General features: G+C 39.0%; 3 protein-coding genes across 5 annotated transcripts; all 3 read left to right on the forward strand.

Moving 5' to 3' along the window:
• The first annotated feature begins 838 nt into the window (after nt 1–838).
• LOC145901779 (neuronal acetylcholine receptor subunit beta-4-like) lies at nt 839–6,498 on the forward strand. The gene is made up of 9 exons (XM_082989559.1): nt 839–960; nt 1,424–1,575; nt 1,899–2,053; nt 2,551–2,724; nt 3,115–3,255; nt 4,070–4,281; nt 4,696–4,911; nt 5,432–5,586; nt 6,010–6,498. The coding sequence occupies exons 1-9, from the start codon at nt 909–911 to the stop codon at nt 6,121–6,123; spliced, it is 1,371 nt and encodes a 456-aa protein (XP_082845685.1). The 5' UTR covers nt 839–908; the 3' UTR covers nt 6,124–6,498.
• A 953-nt stretch (nt 6,499–7,451) lies between these two features.
• On the forward strand, nt 7,452–16,528 carry LOC145902539 (chitinase-3-like protein 1). Of its 2 annotated transcripts, XM_082990552.1 has the most exons (16): nt 7,452–7,558; nt 7,957–7,993; nt 8,232–8,286; nt 8,468–8,622; nt 9,392–9,547; nt 9,794–9,922; nt 11,220–11,344; nt 11,596–11,719; nt 12,102–12,178; nt 12,590–12,698; nt 13,047–13,163; nt 13,983–14,083; nt 14,472–14,740; nt 15,095–15,210; nt 15,626–15,770; nt 16,337–16,528. In XM_082990552.1, exons 3-16 carry the CDS (start codon nt 8,232–8,234, stop codon nt 16,507–16,509), a joined length of 1,851 nt encoding a protein of 616 aa, XP_082846678.1. In that variant the 5' UTR covers nt 7,452–7,558; nt 7,957–7,993; the 3' UTR covers nt 16,510–16,528. The 2 variants fall into 2 exon arrangements, with proteins under 2 accessions (XP_082846678.1, XP_082846677.1); XM_082990551.1 differs by lacking the exon at nt 7,452–7,558 and having other exon boundaries at nt 7,950–7,993.
• Nucleotides 16,529–18,075: 1,547 nt separating this feature from the next.
• Nucleotides 18,076–24,109, forward strand: LOC145902588 (uncharacterized). Of its 2 annotated transcripts, none has more exons than XM_082990622.1 (10): nt 18,076–18,179; nt 20,332–20,403; nt 20,757–20,818; nt 20,907–20,976; nt 21,203–21,414; nt 21,804–21,939; nt 22,120–22,331; nt 22,836–22,950; nt 23,069–23,258; nt 23,524–24,109. In XM_082990622.1, exons 1-10 carry the CDS (start codon nt 18,095–18,097, stop codon nt 23,594–23,596), a joined length of 1,227 nt encoding a protein of 408 aa, XP_082846748.1. In that variant the 5' UTR covers nt 18,076–18,094; the 3' UTR covers nt 23,597–24,109. The 2 variants fall into 2 exon arrangements, with proteins under 2 accessions (XP_082846748.1, XP_082846747.1); XM_082990621.1 differs by lacking the exon at nt 18,076–18,179 and adding an exon at nt 19,725–19,872.
• Nucleotides 24,110–24,700: the final 591 nt, after the last annotated feature.

The following is a 24,700-nucleotide window of genomic DNA, read 5'->3' on the forward strand; positions in this document are numbered from 1 at the left end:
CCACAGGGAGTAAATAAACATAATTTGCCGTTGTGTCAGAACAGAGATATTTAAGGCTGTTTTTGCATTGTTGGACCAAGAACAAGACAGACGAAATATTTTAGAAAACGTCATATACTGTCAATACAAATACATATCTTAGTATAATTATAGCCTATATTTTGCATGTTTAACAGCTGTCATTTCGTGAGACATGTTGATTTTATAACTGTTGAACGGACACAACAAGGTTTATTCGTTCATACGAATCAAGTTGTGCAACTTTTGGAACGCGTTACAAGCATGTTGAAAACAATTGCCTTCTGGTGAACGTGAAAACCGCATTGTGTCTTTCATTTTTCCCTAAAGCTGTTTTTGTCTTGACGCCTTAGGCGCGAGTTGCAGCTTATGCTTTGAAACATCCAACCTTAATTAGCTGAGTGCGCAGAGTGTAGGCATCTGCGGAAGGCAATCGACTCTCAGTGCTCTGCGATTAGCAAAGTGATAAGCGCGAGGGTGTTGATGGCTTCTGCACTTCCAAGTAGTGTGGCAATACGTCTGGCTTTCCTGCTCTCCCAGGGTTCATGCTGTGTGTGTTTTGAATGAGTGTAGAATGATACCGAGATGCAGAACAGTAATAATGAAAACTAAGCATTGAGTGGTGTATTTTAAGTCAATTATTTAATAGTGCGCGGGCACTTCACAGTATAGTATTGCATTACTGGATTAATAGCTGTCCTACTTTGTTTGTCTTACGTACTGGAGATAATGAGCGTTATTCCCATATGTAAAAAGGGAGACTCAATTACCAGAGGATTAGTTTTTAATATTTCAGTTCACGCCATTTTATAATTTAACGTTTGCGGTCATACAGGAATGGAATCGTTACTTGTTGTATTAAGATAACTGAAAAACAGAACAAAGTCGAAATGTTGACTGTCTACACATGGATTATTTTGATCACATTGACGAGTTTTTGTGGTGAGAAAGTTTGCGCGGCTGCAGAATTATGAATACTTGATTAAGCGATTGATTTGGGAAATTGCGAGGCAAGAATATCGACCGAACCATTTTAGCATTACGCACCTATTGTTTGTGTATTGATTTTTACCAAGTGTAGCATCAACGTTTTTATAAACGTGTGCTCCAACTTGCTTAGAGCTAAAACCATACCTTATCGCTTTACCCGATTAAAAGTTACTTGTAAATCTTGCGGTGTCATAACTTCTTGACAAATTAACAGATTTCCGGGACAAATTCACCACAAAAACCAAAAACAACATTATTACCTTGTTATAAGACTTAAGTCATTATCATTAAAGTTATAAATACGTAGTTTTTGTTTCCGGTTGACGTGCTTGAAATGTGATGCGTGAAACTAAATGAGCTACTAACTAATTTTCGAAACTACAATATAAAATAAATTTTGCACTTGGTTTTCAAGTTCTCGAATGTTCTGGAATACACGCGGAAGAACGATTGTTACGTCATCTTCTCAATCGTCATCGTTACAACAAGCTCATTCGACCTTCAATCAACCTCACGGACACCGTGGATATCCATTTTGATCTTATTATTTCACAACTGATTGGCATTGTAAGTAAATTGGTGTTGTTTTCGGTTAATCAGTGCCGATAAATATTTATGAGTTTAATTCCTTTATAATTTCTGTTAAATTTCGGTTCAATTCAACATTCATTCATTTATTTTTGTCATTATTGCAATATAGTTTTTGCCAAATATAAGCTCATTTGCCCAGGGAATATCGGTACATAAAGTACATGTAGGGTTGTTACATGCACCTGTCCGTCAAAGACTCTGACGTTTAGCTCATGGAACCCTTTAGATTTTATGTGGAGCTCAATTTGGGGGGCGCTGTAATAAAAAAATCTGTTGATACGGTTGTTTCACCATTCTAGAACGAGCGCGAACAGTACATGATAACGAAGGTATGGCTGCCTCAAGTGTGGCAGGATCATCGCTTGACTTGGAAACCAGAGGATTTTGCAAACATTTCCAAAGTCCAACTTCCATCCGACATGATATGGCTTCCCGATATGGTTCTATATAACAAGTCAGTAACAGTAAAATATCAGTTACTTGTCGTATACCTCACTTATGTACGTGCCATATAACCAACAGAATCCATGCATCATATAATTAAATCCTGCTGCTAATTGTGATGTAGCAGAGCTCCTATTCCAGGTTACAAGAACAGTTAGGTATTATATGTCTTGTGTCATCTACCTATTTGTGGTTTAATTAACATTCGATGGCTGGAAGCTAAATATTATGAAACTGAATGGCTACATTTTATTCCAATCAGTAAACTTAAAATTTGTCACTATTTCACAAAAAGCTACAATAGAGGCGTTAAAGTGAACGGGAATGCAAAATTTGAGCCCTAACTCTAAAGAAGCAAAACCTTAAGAAAGGCCTCATCAAATCTTAGAAAGAATGATATATGTATCCGAGAGAGGACAGACAAAGTTATTGATTAGAATGTGACTTTCTATGCTGGCTTTGAAGGTAAGTAAAACACATTCGACATTTCTTGTTTCTCCCACAAAGTGCGGACGGAACGTACGAAGTTTCGCTCCAGTCGAATGCGATCATTCAACACACGGGAAAAGTGTCGTGGATGCCACCTGCCATATACAAGAGCGCTTGCAACATCAAAGTTCGACACTTTCCCTTTGACATTCAGAACTGCTCAATGAAGTTTCGCTCGTGGACTTACAACAAGTTAGTAGAAAACCTTTTTATTGTATAGTTATCATAAAGTGGAAGTCTGTCCAGCCGTTTTGCCGACAAGATCATCCACAGTCACACCAAGCTGAGTTGCCAAGATAATTAGTAGAAAATTGTTATATTTACTGCTAGTTTTTATATTTACTGCTAAGTTATATTTACTGCTAGTTTGGAACCAACCAACAGAAACCCAACTTACACAAAATTCATGGATAGAGATTAACATGGCTACTTCACTAGTAAAGCTAACAGTAACATGCTTGGCTGCACTGCTATAACTAACTACGTTTATTCGTAGAGTTTTGCAACGAAAGTACTTACAACAAAACAAAAAAGCGCTAAATAAAAGTACAACAATGACTCAACGTTATTTGCTTTTTATAGATTGGATATCGAATTGAAAATAATGAACCCAAACGCGACCCTCGACGATTTCACACCCAGTGGGGAGTGGGACATTCTCTCAACACCCGGAGTCATGACGACGAACCCGAATGATAAAACATACCAAGCACTCGTGTACAGGTAAACACCAACGCCACGCAAGATTTAATTGGGGGAACTAAAAGCAGTAAGAACTGATTGTTCAAAGTACATCACGAGCGTGACATGTTTAAATATATTGTTCTTCTTTGCGACTTCATCCGCACAAATATTGTGGCTCCTAGACTTGTTTACTGAAAGGACATTTTGCCTTTATAATGAAGCAACAAGCCTCGGATTAAAGTCAGGAGATTTTATTGCAAAAAATCGATTTCGCTTATGTAAGCATCGTCAGTTTCTGCAAAAATTACGTAGTAGTAATAATAAAAGCAATAAAATGCACACAAAAATCACCCTTGCAACTGAGAGTCTTTTCTTTACGCTGTCACCTCAAAAAAGCTCAAACTGTGAACTACAGTGTGGTAACGAACCTATAGTAGGTGATAGCGGAGATAAAATTTGCTGACTTCAATCCGAGGCTTGTTGCTTCATTATATATGCGAACCAAAGTAATTTGCTGTCGCAGATAAATAAGCAATGCCTAACCGAGGGCTAGATTACCCTACAGCTACTAAGCAAGTCGACATTTTTCCTTATTGTCATTTTTTCATTGGCCATTTGCGATCGCAGAAAATGTGTAGAGACAACTTTTGTAAATATAGCAATCATATTAAAATATACATGCGATAGCTGTAATTAAAGCTGTATTAATTACTACAGGTGGTGTAGAGTAGAAATGTAAAAGACAACGCAGAATTGTTTTCCATTCTACCGGATATTCCAACGTAGGATCGTCCCCATCTGCGAACGCCTCTTTAATCTAAAGTTTTGTAATTAAATTCCACTTTGTTGTCAGTTTGATCATCAAGAGGAAGCCACTGTTCTACACCGTGAACCTGATCATCCCCTGCATCCTCATCACTTCCCTCGCAATCCTCGTCTTCTATCTTCCGTCCGACTGCGGCGAGAAGATGACTCTTTGCATCTCTGTCCTCTTGGCTCTCACTGTGTTCCTTCTCCTGATCTCGAAGATCGTTCCTCCGACCTCATTGGATGTTCCATTGATTGGTAAAAATGCGTGTTTATGTGTTCGCGTGTATTTGAGAAAAAAACGAATGAACATACATAAAACATATGATGACGTCACATTTCGTCGTTTTACAGATTTTAAACTAAAATGTTATGTTGTTATTAAAGGTTAACACATATGTTGGTTTAAATCACCGATATCATTGCTCGTTTTGTATGTAATTTGCTTCAAGGTTTAACAATTGTCTGCGACTTTTAAATCAAATGAAAGTTTGTGTACTTTGAGTCTCCTGTTGTCTTTATGGCCGACAAAAACTCAACTTCTACATCATCCTAAGTCGTTTGTTTGACGTTGTTCATTATATAAAATTTCGCCTTTATTCACAGGCATCATCGCTATCGCTTATTTAAATAGAAACTTTTACATCTGTTAACTTCTATTGTTTACCACAGGTAAATATCTCATGTTTACGATGGTTCTCGTCACGTTGTCGATCGTAGCGAGTGTTATCGTCCTCAACGTCCATCACCGGTGTCCAAGCACCCACAGTATGACTCCATGGATGAAGACCGTCTTCCTCCACAAACTCCCTAAGCTCCTCATGATGGAGAGACCGGATCAGGATGATTGTTGCGGATGCCAAATTGAAGATAACGAATCAAATAAAAGTCAGTTAAGACGGGAAATTTTGCTCTTGATTTGAATCAAGCAAAATTTATCGCTCACGCGAGGCAGATGTTGTTATAGTTTAGCTTGTGCAATTGCAAACTTTCTAAACAAGTAACCTTTCTTTTGTGGCTATTCGAAACAGACTATACAAAACAACAGACCAAGATACAAGCCTAAACCATTCAATTTATCATAACTCCTCGGCGACACTGTTTCAATCTGTATACGTTTCATGTCCAAGTTTATTACAGAAAATATACAAAAAAGGCATAATACAAATAATTAAATGCATTACAAAGATCGCTTTTGTGGGTTGATATCAAGCTCATGTTTTGTGGCTATTTATGCAAAATAATCTGTAAAATGCGTGGAGTTTGTATAGCACCAGTAAACTTTCGGTATATTACACCAATATGTGATATTACATGTATCTTTCATACGGGTTTGTCCGTTTCTCTTCTACGATAAACAATGCTCTTAACCTAATATTTGAAGTTCCCCTTCCCCCTCTCTCCACAGTGCCAATGTACAACGTTGACGTCACGGAAATATCCGGCAGCAGTGCATTACGTCATCGGGGAACCGGGCAACATTTCAGTCACGAGACCACAACGGCACTGGAGGGAGTGAAATTTATTGCTGACCACATGCGCAGGGAGGATAAGAACAAGAATGTAAGAGCCGTGACGTAAATGTGTTTTATTTAGCGTGGGGTCAACGTAGTGTTTTCTTAAGGTTGAAAGAAAGAACCACATGTTATTATATTAGCTTTAGATAGGAGATGTCCAGTTGACAAACAATGGCTTTCCCAATATAGAATATCCCCTCTCCCCTCGCGGGGTCACCACAGGGCAAATATTTCATTCCGTTTAATGAGTTTAGGTGTAATTAAACCGTTGCCAACCCTCCTTTAACGCCTGATTTGTACAACCTTGAAAAGTCTAAGTTATGTTGTTGAAATATTTAGCTTCTATCCATTCTAGTGTCAATGTTGACTGTTCCGTGTCTATATGTTGGAACCCACAACCACAATGACATAATTATCTGCCCACTGTGACGTAAAAGAGGTTCGATAAATTCCTGTGTTTTTCCCGCAGATCCGCGAAGACTGGAAGTACGTTGCCATGGTGATCGACCGTCTTTTTCTGTGCGTGTTCGTAGTGGTGTGTGTGATTGGTACTGTGAGTATTTTCATACAGCCCTTTCTTTAAAATTCGAACGCAAACCGCAAAAACGCGATCTTTCTCGTCGTTTGTTCTGATGACAACAATGCGTCGCCCTGCGCACGCGATTTCTTGTTCAGCAAAGCAGTTCTTTTTTTCTTTCCTTGTTCAGCAAAGCAGTACAACTTAAACATTGGTCACTATGAGCTCGTACTAGTTGACGTCATTTTGGAGAACATTTATTGCCCGTGTCGCTCAGACAACCGACTGATTGTACGCTTCACACTGTGGCGTCATAGGCATGTATTGTGTCGTAATCATTCAAGGTTGGGTTCAGCTATGTTGGTGCTGAGTGCTTCAGACAAGTTGCTTGATTTCTTTGCACTGAAACGCTCGTTTACTTTTGAATTAAAAAAAAAATTATGACCTAAACCCCACGTGAAAATATTTTTGTTTCGCGATAAACGGCGTCTCTGCTTTGTGACGTCACACTGTGGTTTCACGACGACTTTGAGCAAGAAGTCTCACAGAATTGTCAGACAGTTGTGAGGGAATGAACTTTAGAACCGACCTGTACAAAAAAGTGATTAGTTGGCAAAGGCCGTAATGTCAGCCTATAGGTTTGTGTTTAGCCAAAGCAAACATGGAATGAGCGAGAGAGAGGTTTAATGCTTGCACAGATGTTTGAAAACATAAACTTTTGTCAACTTATTGAGTGGTTGCACTTCGTGTTTACCAAGTTTCGGAGTTTCCAAAAATAAACTTCCATTACAAAAACCCGCTGTGTTGCTATTTACGTTAATTACTAAAGGGAACTGGCGTTATTCTAGCAACACGGTATGACGTATAACCTCGGTAACTTATTAATCACAACCTTTGTATGCGCATCGCACCTAAGCCCCTATTATACGATAAACGCACTATTTTGGAAATACGATTAGTTTGTTTTTAAATAAAATCATCACTCATCGCTCCAATAGCCTTACTTCCCTCATAGACGCCTTTCCGTTCCTTTTAACTATTTTTTCAAAGCCCCGTTAATTTGTGTTCGTGATTTATTTTGTGTTTTCTCGTAGTTCCTAAGCTTCGTAAATCAGGTTTAGTTTCCATAGATTTCTCAGGTTGCTTATCCCGTTAATTAGTGTCACCCAAAAAGTATGTTTATTAAATTCTTCCGCACAACTATATGTAGCAAAGCATGGTAATCCCTGTAGGCGTGAAAAAATATTTGCCAACCGTGCAAAATCAACGTCAATTGGATGCCGGCAGTCCATGGCCTTTCAAATTTGACAGCATACTATAACTTGCTTTTGAATGGAACTATTGAAAAGTCCAGAAGTGCATTTTCCCACCATGGCAAACATATTTGAGTTTAGGTCGTCAGGAAGCCTTACACCTAATAGTTGTCTAGTTGCCTGAGTCAACATCGTCACACGTATATATGACTCCTGAGTGACGATGTTGATGTTGTACGACTAAAAAGGTGAGGTGTGCTTTGTATCCATGTTGTTAGGGGTAGTTGGGGGTGTGAGACGTTAAGGCTTCTTTCAAGGAGTTTGAATTCAAGTTAACCAGATACGCATTCAAACAAATTCATCTTGAGTTCTCTCGAATTACTTTTAAAATGCATTGATGAAAAACTTGGTTTAAAATATCTTACAGTTCATATGGTGACAACAAAACATTTTAAATACCATAGTATAGTGGTTTCCAACCGGTGGAAAGCAATAGAATTCCGGTTGGGAAACATTGCCATAATAGAACCTATCCGGTTACACAATAAGACGTTTCGGAACCTTGAAAATATAACAGTATTAATTTTGTGTTCCAACGGCTGCTGTTGCTTCAAATTAAAAACATATTTAAGGTAAATCTTTTTAGGTTTTGATACTATACATAAAACGACAAGTCGCCTGCGGTAAGTGCATCGTTAATCCTTAAATATGAATTCATAAACGTAGTTTTAACCCTGAACTTAAAGTGTTGGTGTTTGTCCGACGTTTATTGTCCAAGGCCAAGAAGCGTTTTTACCACACCGGGATTCGAACCCAGGTTTTCCTGGTCACGAATCCCGGCTAGATTTTGTGCTCGGTGTATGGGTCGGGGACTTCCCCGATGTTGCCAAATGCCAAATTACGTCTTTTTTTAATTTTCAGATGCATTTTTTTGCGACTTTGCTGCTTCTGGTGGCCGTCGCGTTTGCGAATGAAGGTAGGCGGAGTTGTGTTTTAGTTGTGCATTGTTTTTTTCCATAGTTTTGTGTGACAAAGCAACGTAACAGAATATTTGTTGCAGTTTGCGACACTTAACCTTAATAAGAAAAACTTTCGGGTAGTTTCTGTAAGTTAAAACGACAGTAACGATAACGCACGTAAAATCTTTGTTCCTCTAGCGCCACCAAGCGATCCTGATTACGTGCGTGTTTGCTACTACACAAACTGGTCGCAATACAGACCGGGATCTGGCAAGTTCATGCCCAAGAACATTGACCCCTTCCTTTGTACCCACATCGAGTATTCCTTCGTGGAGATTGGAACGAATAATGAGGTATGTATATCATAGGGGTTGTTGCAACGCATTTCTGTTCATTGGTTTTTATCATCGCCCTTTCTATGTCCTTATGTGTTGTGTTTACGGCGTACGTTCGTGCTGCAGGTGGTGTAGCGTTGCGTTGCGTGTCACGTCATTCGGCTTATCTTTGCGCCTCTGAAGTCTGAACGCCTTCCATTGCAGTGTAGTGCATAGGGAAGGCAGCAGTACAGGGTTTCTTGCTTTTTAACTTTAGCAGTTTTATTATGTTTTATTATATTTCATTTTAATTTATTTTATTCTTGGGTTTATTTACCGTATAGCTTTCTGTGTTTTATTTGCAAATTCGAATTTGCAGAAACTGAGGATGCCAGTTCAGGCGAAATCGATTTTTTACTAATAAATCAGCTGACTCAATTCGAAACTTCTGCTAGTTTCATTGAATTCATAGGGGTTGTTTTATAGTTTAACAGTGGTTGTATTTGAGTACAGAAAGTAAAAGGTTCGCATTTATAGTTGCTTGTACGCAATTCGTTGCAAAGACAATGCCTTGGAAGATCTCCCATGAATACGTTTATCTGATTTGATTCTATAGAAAAAAGGTCAAACCATGCCCCTTTCTGTTAATCGAATACTCAGCACCTTTACATAAACTTGACCGATATTTTTAGGAAGCCCAATGTAGGCATAATGCTTACCTTATATAGCATAAGATTTACCTGATCTTGATCGAGTTTGCATTTAAATGAAAAAGCGCACCGACGTTTAACGAACATTGTTTCTCCAGTTGAAATTGCGTGAATGGAACGGAGATCAGCTAATATCAGAAATCCTGACGTTGAAACAAGCGAATCCGGACCTGAAGATAACGGCAGCAGTCGGTGGATGGAACTTCGGGACTGAGAGGTTCACGGCAGTCTGCGTCAACGAGGCAACCATGGAGGTCATGCGAGTTCATGAAACCGGGTTACGGCCTTTGGCGCTTTTGGTGGTGACCAAAATTTTCGGCGATAAAACACCAAGAAAAATGTCGCGTCATGTTAGATTCCACGAAATAATGAAATCATAAAATAAAGTAAAAAACGCAATTGTCCTCTTTTACTTTCGGGTCATTTTTCGGTTTTCGGGTTTCTGGCAAAAAATATTTTCCCACTCCCGATAGTTTTTAACGACGCTTTCTTTTATTTAGCATTTCGCCTCGACGACGGTGACGTTTTTACGTAACTGGGGATTCGATGGTCTGGACATGGACTGGGAGTATCCCGGATCGCGCGGCTCCCCGGCAGAAGACAAACAAAGGAACACGCGTTTATTGGAGGTATGTCTAAAGAGCGCCACCGAGCCATATGTGTTCGAACTAGTTTGACCCGAAAATTATTGTTTGCGTTTAACGTGGAAATGGGGCATTCTTAGGACTGTCATTTCGTGTTCATTTCTACGAAACATGCTTATTTTGATTATTTTTTTATTAAATATGAATTGGTATTGATATTGCGCGGCAGTGCTAGACGTTTTTAGAAGTTACAGAGGTTGCTCTCCGCCTCATGTAACAATGTTCACCAAAACCGGATCAATTTTCAGAAGTAAACCCAATTTCCGGGTCCAAAAGCAGCGTGCCTATGTCTTGGTCCTGGCTGCCGTATCCACACGTTTAAACGATATTCTTAGTAACTCCGAAGCGGTTTCGTAATCTTAACCAAAACCGACCTATTCAATGAGTTACTAGTTACGGGCGGAGGTATCGTCACTAGGTTGAAATTCCTATCCTAGTTTTTTATTTCAACAAAATATTGTCGCGCCTCCTTAAAGTTTTCGTTTCACCCCCTCGACTCGGTATCAACGTTTTGTCGTTGTTTGAAGGCATTTCTTTCCGCTATCTTATACGCGCACGGTTTATTAAGTATATATTATTTGGTTGGATAGTGATATGACCGGTCATCTTTTAACAACACCCCGATCAGGTTTGAAATCTTAATCGCAAGCGGGTCGTTAAAAAAATGTTTTAAACATTAATATGAGACAAATAAGCGACCGGTACTTACCTGGCTGAAATAACTGGCACAGAGTGCACGCAGAGGCGTGGCTTAAACCGCGTGGGAGCTCGAACATATGAAAGTCGCGCTCACTTGTTTCGGGAAGCAGAACAATCTGTTTTCGAACGCCTCGTTCCCACGTTGTCTAACGCAGATTGTGACGTCACTATGGCTCTTGAACAAATCGAACAACAATGTGTGCAGAGAAGCGCTCGCGAATTCGCAATTAAACCACGTCCGTACGTCTCGTATGCACGGAGAGCCGGAATGCCAGAAAAGTACGCAGGTATTATGTAATACTACGACGCCCGACCGCCGTGTCGCCCCTAATCTAAGGACGTGTTTAAAGCGTCGAACAATTTGAATGCTAAAATGGTTATTTTGAAAACTTTGTGGCGAAAATAAAAAGAAACTTCAAACAGTGGCTCGCTGCGGACTCACTGTAATTGCAAAACATTCTCTTCTTCCACTTAGTGTCGCTGTTGTAGCCATGTCTCGTGATTAGGCAACCATAAATGCCCGACTGCTCCCATATTAAAGTCACTCTGCAATTATTCGTAATCTCCACGATATTGTTCGCAGATTCTCCGTGACCATTTCGATGCAGAAGCTGCAGAAACTGGCAACGACAAACTGATTCTCACTTACGCCGTTGGAGCAGGACCAGATACAGTGGAAGCCGGCTACGAAATTGCTGAAGTTGCTGCGTAAGTTCGTTGTAATCCTCCGATCCAGAAAGTCTCACACTGTTCATTAACTCTCACTGTCACTCGAACTCCGAGTGTACCAATCCCCAGTTAAGGCCATATGCGAGCAAAACCCTATAATAAGTACTTAAGCTACAGCGCCCACTAACGGATGTGCGGAAGTCGTGAACCCAACCGCAAAACGACTGACATAAATAAAATGCAAACCAACGTCGAAGCAAAGTCGCTAAACTGGCCACCATTATGTGCAGACTATGCGACTACATTCATCTGATGACCTATGATTTCCATGGTGGATCATGGGAGGAACACACCGGTCACAATTCACCGATGAACACGAATACTACAGGGTTGTATCATGCGGGTTTCAGCGTGGTGAGTTCGCAGGGAAATAGCTCAGAAAGTTAAAGGTGTTTCAGGCAAATCAACAGAGCGTCTTTGTCCATATGAAGGTCAATTGTATGACGACCGAAACGTCAATACAATAAATAGTTTCTTTTACGAAGTAATCTTTGAATTGACTGAGCATTATGTCTCGTTATAAAAGTGTTTCTGCATAGTTGTCTTAATATTTTTGCAATATTGTTGACTATCTTTTTCGCTTAACCAAACAGTTGACGACCACCATCGTGTTTTTAGTGATTTAATTTAAGTAGTCGTTTAAACCGTTCAAGTGCTGTTAATTAACGATGTTCAGTTCAGTCATCTTTGTACAAATTTGTAAATGTCGAAAAAAACACTTTTTGATGCTTTATAGAGGGATGCAGTGGATTTATGGTTGGACTCTGGGTGTCCAGCAGAAAAGCTTGTCCTGGGAATGCCGACATACGGAAGGTCTGTGTCTAGTGACAAAAGATGGTGGTAAATCCATCATCTAAGTTTATAAAACGCGTAGATGTTGAACATGTGAAAGTTTGGTGTTTTGAGTTTAAAGTGGAAGTAATTCAGCAAATATTTCGCAACCCCGAATAAAAAAAACTATAAAAACTTGCCATACAGAAAGAATACATACATTTTTGACAAACAGGCTCTCCGCACATTAATGCATTGTAAAATATTTTAGTGCAACACATAGTAGTATGTTGTTGATTTAAAGAAATAATGACTTGATTGGAGTCCATAGATTTGAGGGAACTCCCTGAGGGTGTTTCCTGAAACACTAGGGTACCGGTGTTAGGGAACCCAGGATGAAGGATTCTGCTTTACATCCATTGAGAAAAACACTGACCAAAAATGTCTATACAGAACCTACACTCTAACAAACCCGAGCGTTAACGGCATGCTGGCAAACGCAACAGGACCGGGCGATGCCGGGACATACACCAGGGAGGCAGGCTTCCTTTCCTACTACGAGGTTTTTGTTACATTTTCTTGTTGTTAAAGTTTCTGTTTAGTAAAAGCTGTGGACATCCCGTCGTTCGCTTCTCTTCTGTTAGGCACCTTTGAAAAACTTTTGTAGTTACAATTGCCGCTCCTGACGAAGCGAGATTAAGCTCGCTAAAGCTCGTGCCAATAAAGATTTTAAGAAGCGGTATGGTAAAAATAGTGCACCAGCAGCTACAGTAATTATGTACCTGATGCTGACACAGCGTATTGCAGAACTATTGAAGAAATAACGCTTTTGAAAGAGATAAACAATGGTAATTTATTGCGACATAAATCTTATATGTACATGCGATATTCGACTGTAATATTTTGACAGATGTGTAGTAAGTTTCCAACAGCCACAATAGTGTGGAACGATGATGCACAAGCACCGTACATGTACTTCGGTGACCAGTGGGTTTCTTACGATAACGAGGAGTCGATTACGATCAAGGTAAATACTGGACATTTTGAACGAAAGGGAATAAAATTAATTTACCTTAAATAATTGACTTTAACATGAATGGAAAATAAATAACGGACATCATGTGAAAGTTTTCTTGTGGGTCTTAGTGTTCCCAACGCCCTTGTCCATCAAGCGACCAAGAAACAGCTTTGGTTTATTGATTCCAACAGTGAATTCGTAATTGCTTAATACTGCTCTTCTGGCAAACTTTATTGTATTTACGTTTCTCGACGTTTCGGCTATTATGCAACAGCCTTCATCAGGAGGAAGTATCTAAGTCTACCACAGTGGACAATTTGAGGCACATAAACAAAAACGCTACAAAAGAAAGAACGAAACAACGAAAAAGCGATAAGGGCGAACACACCTGCACAGTATACTTATCACTAACCGCACGGTTTTATCACGGTTTTTGAAGTGCGTAATGTCTATCGGCATAATTTTTCTCTAGGAAGTGTCGATACACCGGTGGAAACAGAGTTTGTTTCTTGTCATTGAGTGATGACGCATGCGTATTGATGTTTAACGACTCTAAAAACATCCTCTTGTGCCTAAAGTTTGCCAGAAGAGCAGTATTAAGCAATAAATATGCCTGGCAGCATCAGTAACAATTTAGTGAATTCGTAAGCTAGCGGACAATTTAGACAAATATCTCGGATATTTTTTTCATGAAGAATTATGCCTGTATAAGTAAAATGGACTGGTTAACTTATGTTAAAAAGGGGAAAGGAGCTTGTCTGGCAACGTCCAACTTAATAGATAAGGCTCGTATGAGGATTATGTAACCTTTTCACTGTGTTTTTGCAGTTGGATTATCTGAAAGAAATGGGCCTTGCCGGATCCATGGTGTGGGCAATCGACAATGATGATTTCCTCGGAGTTTGTGGAGATAAATACCCCATCTTGAGGTGGGATTGGCTCAGAGTGAAACTATTTACTTTATTCACCAGCAAGGCCGTCGCGAATTTAAGTTTCGCCCCCAGTTTCCGTTTTTTTCTTATCCAATCTACCACTTTCTACCTATTAAATCGTTGTTTATTAAATTACTATGCTGGTGTTGGCCCCAGGCGGCTAACTAGTTCGCTCCATAGACGCGCCGGCCCTGTTCAGTTGTTTGGCTCTTGTTAAAATGAGTGCGGTTTCGTCAAACCCACTGATTGACAAACAAGGGCACAAAATACCGGATTGCTTTGACGTTAAAATGTAAATTGACAGCGCAAAACTTTGCTTTTATTTGACAATGTAACCATTACTTCTGGCCTGGTCCGATATTTTAAGTGTTCTTGTTTTGTGCAGATTGATTTACAGGGAATTGGTTGGGGAGGATAGCCCCAGCTGTTGGGTTACACCCACCACCACCGCAGTGACGTGGTGGCCGAATCCTGACGCCACAAATCCTCCGCCTGAAATTGGATGCCATTATCCTCTCGCAGACGGCGAGACAACACCTACTGCACCTACTACCACCCAGAACACTGCGACCACCACCGAAGCCTCAACAGACAACACCCCAACTGACCCCATTACCACCTCAATTGCGCCTACGACCATTGAGCGATGCGAAGGTTAGTATTGGGGTTCTCAGTGTGGGGGTAAAATCTTAACTTTTTTGTAGTTCCGCCATGTGGTTGAACCCCAAATAATAAATACCTTCCCAATATTGTCAACCGTTAGATGTTAAAAAGGCCTTTCCAAACCTTTGTAACAAACCGCTGTCAAAACTACAAAAAAGAAAAAAATGATTAATAAACAACCCTAAAACAGATGCCAGCAAGTGTCGTTTTGCGCAGAAGGGTCAGATAATTTATTTTTTTTGTGTTAATACCTCGTGTAACTGAGAGCGCAGCTATCCCACAACGTGAGGTGTTTTGCCCTAGTTCACAATATTTGTTACATTGAAGCATATTGCGTTCGTGCAGGTCCGGATTGCCTATTTGCCTGTACCAACTTAAACGACGGCCACCACGCAGACCCGGAAAGATGTGAATGCTATTACATATGCATTAATGGCGATGCCAACCCAGGTTGTTGTGCGGTAAGTGGTGCAAAAAATGACCAACGTTCTATTGTATGTTTCGTGTTATGCAGGAAGTCAGTCAAGTCACGCCACTAAACCAAGTAAAATTTAACCGTTTTAATTTTCACGAAATGTAATCACGCTTTCATGAACATTTTGATTTTCACGAAATGCAATCACGCTTTCATAAACATTTTGATGTTCACGAAATGTAATCACGTTTTCATGAACATTTTGATTTTCATGAAATGTAATCACGCTATCATGAACATTTTGATTTTCACGAAATGTAATCACGCTTTTATGAACATTTTTAACGCTTTCTTTAACAAGTTACGTGAAAAAAATACCCAAGTTATACGACAAAACAACCCGCTGAAAGTTAACATTCGAAATAGATTAAACAAGTTTGATGATAGATTGACGTTTGCAGAACGGGCTGATGTTTAGTGCCGTGTCTTCAAACTGCGATTGGCCGGAAAATGTCAACTGCGAAGGGAGGACAACTTACCCTCCGGCTGGTTCGACAACAACAGCAGGTTCGACCTCCACTGCTGTCACCAACAATCCACCTTCAGGTAAAAGACCCAAGAAGAGATTTTTTCAATTCTAGTAGAATCTGGTCCTAAACTATGCAAGCACAGTATTTATGAAAAAACCAGAGACGTCAATTAGCAGTAAAAGATATTGTCAAATATGTTATTCTCATGTAACTCAAATGAATATCAGTAAACATTTTTAAACGCATCGTGCTGTTTTTTTTTATCTATCTTATTGGTCTTAAACCCTTTTGCTGCAAGAAGTGGATTCCATCAAAACACCAAAAGAGGTACTTGAATTAACAACTAGTTTAGGAAATTACTTCTGGACATGTCCGTTAACAGATGTGAACAACAACGACCATAGAAATAAATATCATGTTTGTGGGGTTTTTAAACTGTAACAACAATAAATAAAGTGAAGTCGTGTTTGTTTGACGGTTTTGGCTTAACTTGGGGCTGGTCCATTTACATAACGTCACAGTGTTCCGCAGACAAAAACGTTTGTGAAACACTGCTTTACAGAAAGTCTTTTGTAATATTTTGGTTTCACGAAAGTAATTTTATAAATATTGGTGAGAAACACTTCAAAATTACCTTTCCAGAATTTACCTGCGATGGGAAGGCTGACGGTAACTACGCGGACGAGACAGACTGCACTATCTTCTACCAATGTGCAGGTGGAACAGCCACCGTACAGTCTTGTGCTAGCGGCACATTGTACAATGGATCCACTTGCGTATGGGACTACGATGCTTCTGTGCCTGCCTACTGTTGAGCTCCACAGCTAGTAACACGTGGTGGTGGTTGTGGTGAAATATAGTGGGTGCTGTGCAGTGACAACGTACCCTCACCTTGCAATAATAAACGTGTTGCGGTAACATGTGCTTTGATCCGTTCATGTGAGGCAAAGGAGTTTACGAGTTGCTTTCTTTGGGATTCAAATCGTTTTTTGTTCGAATTTAGTTTCGGTTCGAGTTTTAAAAGTTTTTATTATCCGGTTTAGTTTCGTTTCGGCATCCAAATGGGTCCAGATTAAATTTCCGTAAATTTATCACGCATAGGCTTAGCTTCAGTTCTTGTTTTATCATGAATTTGTGACGTAATTGCTGCATACGTGTGTTCTGCATAACAAAATCCCTTCAAAACGGTTTAAGGATTTTGGTTTGTCCTTGGTGCGAGTCCCCCTGTTTTTTACTGAGTGCCGAATAAAGCAGCTAACAACAGCACTGCCCAGTACAGAGCCGGACACGTTGGCGCCCGATCAGAAAAACGACAGCGGGGCAAAAAAGGCCATCAAACTTAGCTGTAGCAAAATTAAGAGATTTGATGCTTTGTTTGTTTTTCTGGCAAACAGCGGGGCCTCCTTAAAGTGCGGGCCCGATTTCGTCTGAGCCCCAGTGTTTGGGAGGTTACTTAAGGTCACTCCAACGTTTCTCGCGCTAATCTTGGTTGCAGCGAATTCCTGCCAACAGGTCAGTCGTGATCTATGACGTAACAACAAAATGAAACCCGAGGAACAATCAATAGCATTCTTGGTCACGCATGAATCAAACCGCCCGGAACATTATTTTCCCGCTTCGGGGCGGTAACGTCGCTCCGCTTTACGCCTTAAACCTGCAGCTAGTGATTTAGATTAGGGGCGTCATTGAGTTCTTACATAAGTTTACTTTGAGCACGATTCTTGTATTGTTTAGACTGTATTCGTTATTTCCAAGTTATGGAAACGAACGTTATTTCATGGGAAATATAAAAGTGTAGTTATCCAAGCACTACGGAGCCAATAGAATGAATTCTGTGAGCTGCAGACAGATGGCCACTGTTTCAATATATCAAAACTTATCTATGCAGCCTGGTGTGATTATTGTAGACGATCTTGCCCTACACTATTGTTATCATTGGTTGCTTATTTAAAAATAGCGTTAGTCGATGTCTGGGGTTGTGTTTGCCATAATCCAACATGATGGATAGAAGGGTGTACTTTCGGCCTTGAAACGAAATGAAGTGTCTAGATGCTATAGTTTTATTTTAAATGCAATTTAGATGAAAATATCCTCGTTACATATTTTTAGGTTTGATTCAGTGGTGGTGTAGATTGGAGCCAGGCATTCTGTCTTCGTTGCAAACGTGACAAAATAGGGTGTTCCAAAACCAATAATTTTGCACAAGTAATACCAATTATTATATAAAAACTGCAAAGGTAATACCACATATTATTTCTGTTTTACAAGATGGCGGTGAAAAAGGTGGTTGGTATTTTTCACAAATATTTCCGCTACGTGGCGGTATTGGGCTACTTTGCCCAAGCCCACGCTCAGGTCACGTCGAGTCAACCGGTTACACCGTACATTGTCGGCGGCATTATGTTGGCAATGGCTGTTTTTCTGATGCTGATTGCGATTTACTTTGCAAGTCGTCGTTACCTTCGTTCAGGCCGTGGACAAGTGGGTAAGTTGTTTGTGGTGGTTTTATGTTGTTGTTGTTTTGCAATGGAAACACAAATGATGACGAAGAACTATTTTTTTGATAATCAGAACCAGCGTAGCGTAGCAGCGCAGAAATCTGAAATCGCCCATGGCAATTTACATAGACTTGCTCGGCTGTATTTGTGGCGAAATAAGTAGCATAATATTTCCAAGTTTGGTGCTGTTGTAAACTTTGACTGGTTTGGATGCGGCTTTGCTTCTGACTTAACCTTACAGCTACAAATTCGTAATAACACGAACCCGTAAATTTGTATTTACAAAAACTTAAATTCCGTGCATTCCAGGCAGTGTACTTTGTATAACTACCACATGCAATTATGTTTACCTTCATGTAACAAGATTTTTCGCAAAGCCTTGGCGAGCGGCTGTAAAAACGACCTATTTGTCCAATAAAACGGGTTTGGTCATGGATGGTTAATCTTTCAGTGATGCCTAACAAGCGCCATGTTGAACCTACAAGCGCCATGTTGAGCCTAGTGTATCGAAGGCTTGACCTATTGGCTATGCTTCGAAAACTTTTGGTTACCAACGACATATTTCTTTTTGATATCGTAACCACAAGTACAACAGCAGTGATGCGTAACAAGCGCCATGTTGAGTCTAGTGTATAGAACGCTTGAAGTATTGGCTATGCTTTGCAAACTTTTGTTTCGCATCGACATATTTCTTTTTGGTATGTAAACACAATTACAACAGCTAAACTATGAAGGCCTATCTTTTAACACAAAATACATTTCTTGTTCTGTTTATTCGCAAACAAAAAGTATTATCAACGACAATTTAACTGAAATTTCTTTTCTCCAAAAACGCCGCTCACAACAAACCATAAATTTTACGCTTGGTTAACCTCAAGGGTCAGTTTTATTCCCCTAGCACGCCATTGTGTAACAAACCGATGCCAGCCATTGCCGCCCACTCTGTAAATACAACCTTAGGGTCGCCGCTTAGTACTCCAGCTGCAGTTAAACTTCGTATGTTTAAAAGAAGGTTGTTTGCCGTTTGAAAGTTGGTTAAACTTCTCAGTTGTCAGTTCTTTGAGTTTTACACTTAAAGCTTTTACAAAAGATACTGTTCTGGAGAATAAGTTATCTATAATTTACGACGAAAAGGGATTCGTTTTCGCACTTTACAATATGATGGATTTTGCGGTCAGTTGCGCAGTTGTCTGATGAAAGTGACGTAACTGAATGACGTATGGTAATCTCTTGGGTGTAGAATTGCGAAGCAGTTGGGATAAGAACTAAGTTATTAGCTCGCCTATGAAGGACGTCTTTCGTCAAATAATAATAACAAAGCGCCAGATTTGTTTGAATATTATTTATAACGCAAGTGTGCTATTGTCACACGACAGCGTTTTATTGAATTTGTGGAATTCTAGCGGTTGTGAAAAGCAGCAGAATAAAAACGGCATTAGAATTAAAGCAGAGCCTATTGAAGTTTGTAGGCGTTAACCTAAAACTTTGTGTTTGTCAAGAAATCTAAATCTACATAATTTGCTCTCAGAATAAATATGCGGTTGTAGGTCGTGATGTCCTATTTGTTAGCTTTTACGTATGGACCAGGCTATCTGGAATTCTTTCTTGACTTGATCGCAGTGATTGCATTGATCGATATTTTAGCTGTTCTTTTGCTAGCGCGGTTTTTGTGGAAATCCTGTAAGTGGTTCATTATTTGTGATTTAATATTATGATAAGAGGCGTAGGGCTATAAATTTCTTTGGTTTTCTCCGAAAATAAAATTGTGTTGAGGCGCACCAAAGCGTTACGACCATACCCGTTTGACCTTTCAAAGACTTTTTGCCGCGTGTTCCACTTCACTGATCACACGTGACAAAGCTGTCTTCGCCTATTGTTGTTGCTGGAGAAAGTAACCAGGCGTATGAAAACATAAAATTTCTAGTCTTTTTAATATTTGGTGGTAAAATATGTTGTAAATTAAAAAGTTTGCACATGGTTGCCTTTTTATATTTGTTATCTGGGCTGTTGTTGCTACACACAAGTACCAACGCTTCTGATAATACAACGAGTTTACAATTTTCCACCACACAAACAAAAACTAATTTTACAAATGAATGGTCTCCAAGCGTCTGTGTATTAAACAAACCTTGTTGTTAGATTCAGACAAGGAAAGTGGCCAGGAGGTGATTGGTTATGACAACATCGTCCACGAAGTTGAAAATGCATCAGGTTTGTTACAGATATTTATAATCAGATGACCTCTTGCAATAATGTACTGTAGACACAGTTGTTGACTGGTGGATTGACAATTTTGGCCCAAAGGCATTTTTTATTGTCAATTATAATGTGTAATTTGTTGCAATATTGTTAAAATTACTCCCAACTTCTCTTGAAATTAGTAGTTCTTAACTTGCTTTAAATACAACATTGTATTCTTCACTTTTAAGACCATTTTGTGGTGATAAATAAATTTAGTTGTCTGGTATTTCGATGTGTGGGCTCAATGTTCTATGTTACTCAACTATACTGGTCTGACATAAGTTCAATTAGTTGGCAAATTAGTGATAATATTGCTGTTGCAGCTTCAAAGGAAGTAGAAGATATTAGCACACAAACCGATGATGTTGTTATCCTGAAAAAAGAGGTAAATATTGCATTCCTTCATTTATTGAGATAACCTCTACATATCATGTTTGCACAGAAAACTATTTAATTCCATTTTATGTTGACAGGAGTATGATTCCTTGATTGAGACCGATGGAAAAGACAAGGAAGATAAAGGATCCTCGTCATCTTCAGATGGTAAGGTTTAAACTTGTTTTTAGCACTTATTCATATGTGGCGCATTGCCTTTTTTTGTGTAATATAATGTAGCTATATTAAGAGCTTTTTTTAAAAAAACTAATTTTAATCAGATTTTTGATTTTAACTGAATATGTTTAATTTAGTTGATACAAGGTATTGGTGATGAAACTGTGTGGTGAAATCTATGGAGACTTTCATTAACATTTTTTGCTATAAAATTTAGACGAGGTAAAAAAAGCATCAGCAGTGGAAGATGTCATACCAGTTGTAGATGCCTCGTTGCAGAAGAGTGCTCGCCCTCATCCATTGGAGAGAAGAAAATCGAGAGATGATATTGTTTTCAAGTCAGGATGGAGGAGGACAGTGAAGCTCCAGGATCTTATCAGGGCAAAATTGATCAAAGAGTCCAGGGTTGTCGAGCTGGAAGAAGAAACCGTAATTATAATTTTTTTTACATAAGCATACCTCACAGTTTTGTAAACTTTCCACTTAAAACAACCATATAACTACAGTAAAAATATAGCTAAAGTAAAATTTATCTATTGCCAAGATGATTTTTGCTTCAGTTAAATGGGCTATGTTGTATTGTTGAAAGTTTTGAAAGTTCTTTTCCTTTGTAACCCTAAAGTAATGTTTTTGTCACAATTGTTGGTTTTTCTCACAATTAATTTGGATAGATGTATAACTGTTACATCAAACTGTAGTGCAAACATTTTGTGAAAAAACTTGTTTGCAAGCATATTTTATTTGTTTGGAACTGGGGCAACAAAATCCCCTATTTTGTGTGATGGAGTTTATGATGAACATGTTTTGTTCCAAAACAGATAACAGAGGAAGAGGTGGAAAGAGAATTGAGACCTTTTTTGATCGGTCAGTATCCGATTGCTGGTATCTACAATGACCAAACTGGTCAGAAGATGTCTCTGTTTAATGCATACAAGCAAAACATTATCTCTAGAGGTAACTTTTTTATGGTTAATTAAAGAAGTGTAACACTTTAGTAGTTTCATTGCAAAACTATGACTAATGAAATCTACTGTACTTTGTTCACCATTGTGAACAAACAAATTCAATAAACATGATTTTGGCACGGATTTGATTGTGTTTCTTTGTAAAAAAAACGTGTTTCTTGTCATATAGGTACAGCTCTAAGTTTGTTAGAGGCCCAGGCAGCAGTAGGAAGCATAATTGACCCAATAACTGATGAAAAAATGTCAGTGGAAGAAGCATTGGATCACAAGCTTCTGGATCGGGCATTCGCTGCCGTCCTTAACCGCGCACAACGGGCTGTGATTGGATACACACCACGTGGCTCAGACGAGAAAATCTCCCTGTTCCAGGCCATGCAACGTGTAGGTTAAGTGTTACCGAAGTTAAACTTATAAATGATCAACAGCTAAAAAAGCATGCGTTTAATATAACCTATATAAGAGACCTGCGTTTTTATGTCAGAATTTCTCTGTGTGCTATGAAACGGGCTGAGATGTGCCGCGAAAGCTTAATCAGTCACAATCATTTATTAGGTTTTGGCATTTGTTGTGTAAAATTGCAAAAATGAGAACATAACATTCAAGCGTCTGTATAAAAGTACTGCAAATTCTAAACTGCAATGGGCGTTTTCCCTCATGCCATTAAAAAAGGTTCAAAAATGAATGAGGTACTTACGGTGTGCTTACAGGAAATTAAGCCCCGAATTAAACCAATTTGATCGTGTAGACAGGCCTGTACTTCGCACAAATTACCAAATTAAACTGACCGAAAATTGTGCGGAAAGCGTATCGAGAAGTGTTCCGTGGCCCTAAAAAGTTGAACCACTGTTTTATGTTGATTAAATGTTTATTGTTGCTGGTGTTTAGGGTTTGATTGTTGAGAATCATGGAATAAGGCTGCTCGAAGCACAAATTGCCACTGGAGGCATCATTGACCCCGTAGCCAACCATCGTCTGCCGGTAGAGGTCGCCTTCGAGCGAGGTATGCAAAATATTTTCGCATTTCGTCAAAAATGTAACAATTTACAATAAAATTACAAAGCAACAATCATTCTTTTTTTAAGGCCGTTTGATTTTCAGTCGTTATTTTTAAATTTAAGGTCTTTTTGATGAACGCCTGCATCAAATCCTGGACGATCCAACTGACGACACAAAAGGATTTTTGGATCCGAACACGAATGAGAACTTGACGTACCTCGAGTTGATCAAAAGATGCGTTGAAGATCCTGAAACCAACCTCCTCCTGCTTCCCTTGGTCCGAGATGATGAAGTCAAGTTGTACAAGAACAGGTTAATCAACGTAAACCAACTAAACCTCTTGTGCTGGCTGCAGAAAAAGTTCCCTTTTTATGTGCCATTTACAAATTGCTGTGAAATATTTGTAGAAACTACTTTGGGGAAATGTACTGGATACGGAAATGCAACGTTTATTTGGCACTGTTTAGAGTTGGATTATTTCGGTTTCCATAATGTGTGAATAGCTCACTTAGAAGATTGTTCATAATCTTAGGCACAATGTGCTTTATTATTGCATTAAGTGCAATTTTCATCGCAGAAAACTCTCACACGATTCGTTACGTCAGAGGATTACGTCATCGGGCGCTCGCTCTTCGGCCAGTGATGAGTAAGCGATGACCTTCAGTTTTTAACAAAAAAGAATCCTTCCAACAAAAGCTTTCAGGTTTTACCGTTGTTCCGCCATTTACACTTTTACAAAGCAAAGAGATTTAAAACATATGATTCAGCGGATTTTTCCTGTTTGAATCATCTTTGATTGGAAAGTTCTGAAATCTAGTAGAGATTTAAGATATTGATAAACATTTTGTCTTTTTCTAAAACCAAATGACATTTGCTGCAGCCCATTGTATATAGTTTAGTATTCTTTTTCCCCACGTGGTTCGAACCTCAACGGCCCTCCGAACGAATATTTGTTTTGATTTTATGTTCCTGCTGCCCTTGTATTTATGTACAAATATCTATATATGCGCTCACATACTTTCGTTGCAAGAGCTTTTCGTTTGTTACCTAGTAACGCATAACTGTTTCATTTCGGTTTCTGCTAAAACATATGCCCGCAAACTAACACATATATAGTAATACGTCCCTTACTGCTGCAGTATATTTCTAAATAAAAACAAACCATTTCATTTTTATGTTACTGCAAATAATTTATTTTATGCAAGGTCGAGGAAAAAAGTGTAAAGGACAAGAAAAGTGAAAGTCGTTAAATCCGGGTTCCAAAATTTCAAGGCAGATTTCCAAGATTAGTGCTGAAAAAAAGACAACGAGGTTTAGAAGTTGGAATTTTAAATATTTTTTAAAATAATTTTTGATATTATAAGCAGAAAGGTCAGGACAATTCTTGTGTATGTTTATTCTTAAAGTTATCTTGCATTTCGTTGAAAAAATGAAATATAAAATCGCTTTATAATTGCCATTTATAACATTATTAGCAAAAAGGTTAAGAGTATTTATAATTATGTATAAGCTGCAGACAGATGGCCACTGTTTCGACCTAAAAGGTCTCATCAGTTCAGCTGGTGTGACTATCAGACGACTTTGCTGGCCAAACGGCCAGCTGAACTGATGAGACCTTTTAGGTCGAAACAGTGGCCATCTGTCTGCAGCTTATACACAATTCATATTATTGGCTCCACATTGCTTATATATAATTATGTTTACATTTAAAGTAATATTGTTTGAAAAATTGATATCAAAGAGATTTATTGTTT

Source organism: Ascidia mentula, chromosome 5, assembly GCF_947561715.1.
Source record: "Ascidia mentula chromosome 5, kaAscMent1.1, whole genome shotgun sequence".
NCBI classification, from domain to species: Eukaryota; Metazoa; Chordata; class Ascidiacea; order Phlebobranchia; family Ascidiidae; genus Ascidia; species Ascidia mentula.

Excerpts from the sequence above, each read along its gene's own strand:
- LOC145901779 (XM_082989559.1), top strand. The coding sequence starts at position 909 with ATGTTGACTGTCTACACATGGATTATTTTGATCACATTGACGAGTTTT. Across the intron at positions 1,576-1,898 it reads TTTCACAACTGATTGGCATT|AACGAGCGCGAACAGTACAT; the intron begins GTAAGTAAATTG and ends TCACCATTCTAG. Across the intron at positions 2,725-3,114 it reads CGCTCGTGGACTTACAACAA|ATTGGATATCGAATTGAAAA; the intron begins GTTAGTAGAAAA and ends TGCTTTTTATAG.
- LOC145902539 (XM_082990552.1), top strand. The coding sequence starts at position 8,232 with ATGCATTTTTTTGCGACTTTGCTGCTTCTGGTGGCCGTCGCGTTTGCG. Across the intron at positions 14,741-15,094 it reads GACCATTGAGCGATGCGAAG|GTCCGGATTGCCTATTTGCC; the intron begins GTTAGTATTGGG and ends GCGTTCGTGCAG. Across the intron at positions 15,771-16,336 it reads CACCAACAATCCACCTTCAG|AATTTACCTGCGATGGGAAG; the intron begins GTAAAAGACCCA and ends TTACCTTTCCAG.
- LOC145902588 (XM_082990621.1), top strand. The coding sequence starts at position 19,746 with ATGTCCTATTTGTTAGCTTTTACGTATGGACCAGGCTATCTGGAATTC. Across the intron at positions 19,873-20,331 it reads GCGGTTTTTGTGGAAATCCT|ATTCAGACAAGGAAAGTGGC; the intron begins GTAAGTGGTTCA and ends CCTTGTTGTTAG. Across the intron at positions 21,940-22,119 it reads GCAAAACATTATCTCTAGAG|GTACAGCTCTAAGTTTGTTA; the intron begins GTAACTTTTTTA and ends CTTGTCATATAG.